At 38.3% G+C, this 2,500-nt stretch overlaps 1 protein-coding gene across 1 annotated transcript in view; it reads left to right on the top strand.

The window, feature by feature from the left end:
• Positions 1–1,804: 1,804 nt before the first annotated feature.
• The window catches only part of LOC137995308 (beta-2 adrenergic receptor-like), a 915-nt gene continuing 219 nt past the window's right edge, over positions 1,805–2,500 (top strand). Inside the window, exon 1 of the mRNA XM_068840878.1 lies at positions 1,805–2,500. This exon is cut by the window's right edge and continues 219 nt beyond it. Coding sequence (XP_068696979.1) covers positions 1,805–2,500 — 696 coding nt within the window.

The following is a 2,500-nucleotide window of genomic DNA, read 5'->3' as shown; positions in this document are numbered from 1 at the left end:
ACCACTAAGTTCGGACTAAGTCCTGGCGTTATCAGGCTCCCAAACTTTGGAACAGCTTACCCAATGTTGTAAGAGCGTCATTTGATTTCAAAAGGTTTACAAACCTTTTAGTGAACTAATTATTATGTAGCAGCATCAAAATCCAATATTGCCAACAGATCTATTTTTATTATTTTTTTGCCAACTGTCTAAATTAAAAAAAAAAAGGATAGTTTTTGCCGGAACGTTTTCTATCATCCAGGAAGTTCTCTTTTTGGACTAGTCCTATCATTCTTTTGCTGCTTTCGTTGAAATATTTCTTGGGATTTGTAATCTCAATTTGTACACAAACACAGTATTCGCCACGTTGACCAACTCCCTTCCTCCTTTATTTCACCTCACGTTTTTGATCAGTAATATTACTATTAATTAATAAAGGTAATAGGACTGAGTGGAGTCCAATTCAGTTTGTAATCATGCGAGTGATTATAACAAAATCGGACGCCCGCATAGCGAGAGTCCGATTTGTTTAATCACGAGTGTGATTACAGACCGAATTGGACGACACGAAGTCCTGTTACCAATCAAATATAACCATTACAATTTCCGAGAAAACAAATGCATTACTTTGTCACTGTCTAATGTTACAAATTCGTGGATGAAGCTGAGAGCTCTTAATGTGATTGGCAGATGTATCTGTCCGACTACAGATGTCCGATTACAGCTGTCCGATTACGGTGTACGATTATGACCCTACACAATTATCAGTGAAAAATAAAGCAGTTAATGCACCAATCGAAATTTGAGGAAATTGTAATGGTTAGTATTAGTATTAGTATTAGTATTAGTATTAGTATTAGTATTAGTATTAATATTAGTATTAGTATTACGCTGTTGCCGTAGCCGTAGCCGTAGCCGTTGACATCGTTTCAGTCAATTAGAATTGAAAGCGAAATCACCATGTTGAACGTTACCTGCACTTTAACTAAATTAGTCTTAAATTACTAACGGCTTCCTTAAAAGCTGTTTTCAAATCTCTTTAGAAAGTAGCGTAAGGGACTGAAATTGCTATGCTTGGTGATTGCATGGATTAAAAGTCTCTCGCTGGTTTATCAGCCAATTAGAAGGAAAACCAAAACCAGTCGCTTCTTGCACGCGCGATTTTTCCCGCGCTTTGATCAAGTCATATGGAATTGCTACGAAATTTGGATTGGTTTATTGCGCTGTTTGCATCTGTTGTGAATGGTCGAAGTAATTACTTTGGTATTTGTTTTACGACACTCAATTGATAACTGCCCCAGGCATATAGTCTATTCATCAAAAGTCTGCTTTGTCATTATTTTGCAGCTGCCTTTAATCGACATTTTTAATTTTCAAGAAAAGGCGTTAGTGCCATTGTACCTAGCCCTCTACCCTCAGAAGGGGGGTTATTTAATAGTTTTTCAGCGACATTTCCCGAGCTAATGGAAACAAGGAAAACCTCATCTTACAAAGTTCTCTTCTGGAGGTATATTAAACTCTAAAAACTGACCCCGTCTTCATCGGAAACAACGCTTCCTGGCTTTGTTTTTCCAACATTAGTCTCTCACGTAAGTAACTGCAAAAGTAATCAATTTACCCAAGCATAAGAGTTTTAAGACTCCGACCTTCTCTATTGACTCAAATAGTTATTCTTGTGATGTTTCATTTAATCTTCAATTTGTGAGAACAATCAACTCAGGAAACATTTGCTCTCTTGTGGTGCTTAAAAGCGAAAAGGAAGGCAGTAGCTAAGCAACAATTATCAAGTAAAATGAATCAGTTTTCCATTTCTTAGTTTTGTAACATGGCAAACGTCTCTGTTTCCAGCTTGGCAAACCTCACGATGAATGGCGAAGAAAAATATGTTTTCAGCTTCGTCTTTATTTCCATAACCATCATCGTTAACACTATCGCCAGTCCATTCACAATCGGACTGAACATGTTGGTGATAATCGCAATAAAAAAAAGGCGAAGACTTCAGAACAACGGGAACATCATGTTGGCTTGTTTAGCCGTCACAGATGTGTTGACAGGTCTGACCTCGCAGCCTTCGTTTATTCTGTGGAAAACAGCCTCCCTGCTTGGTAGCGACAACGCAAAAGTCTTCTATCCCATTCACGGGCTTTGCATTATTGTGCTTTATTCCTCGGCTCTTCATCTCATGATGGTTGTCGGCGAGAAAATGATAGCAATCAAATATCCGTTTTGGTATCCTTCGGTTATGACAACACGAAACCTTAAGATGGGAGTCTTGTTTTGCTGGGTGTATAGCAGTTCTTTTGGGCTGTCTATTCACTTGACCCGCGTAACCGGCGCCCTGTATATTATTTCTACCTCTCACATCTTTTTTGCTTGCGTTGTTTTCGTTTCTACTTCTAACGTAATCCTTTATTTTGAAACTCGTCGGCACCACAAGATGATTAAAGCTCAACAGCTAACGCAAGAACAAGAAGAAACATTCCTTAAGGAGAATAAAGCATTCAAGACAACCGTAATAGTG

The sequence above is a fragment of the Montipora foliosa genome, chromosome 3, assembly GCF_036669935.1.
Source record: "Montipora foliosa isolate CH-2021 chromosome 3, ASM3666993v2, whole genome shotgun sequence".
Lineage (NCBI taxonomy): Eukaryota > Metazoa > Cnidaria > Anthozoa > Scleractinia > Acroporidae > Montipora > Montipora foliosa.
Note: the sequence above shows the minus strand (reverse complement) of the source record. Positions and strands in the feature narration are given on the sequence as shown.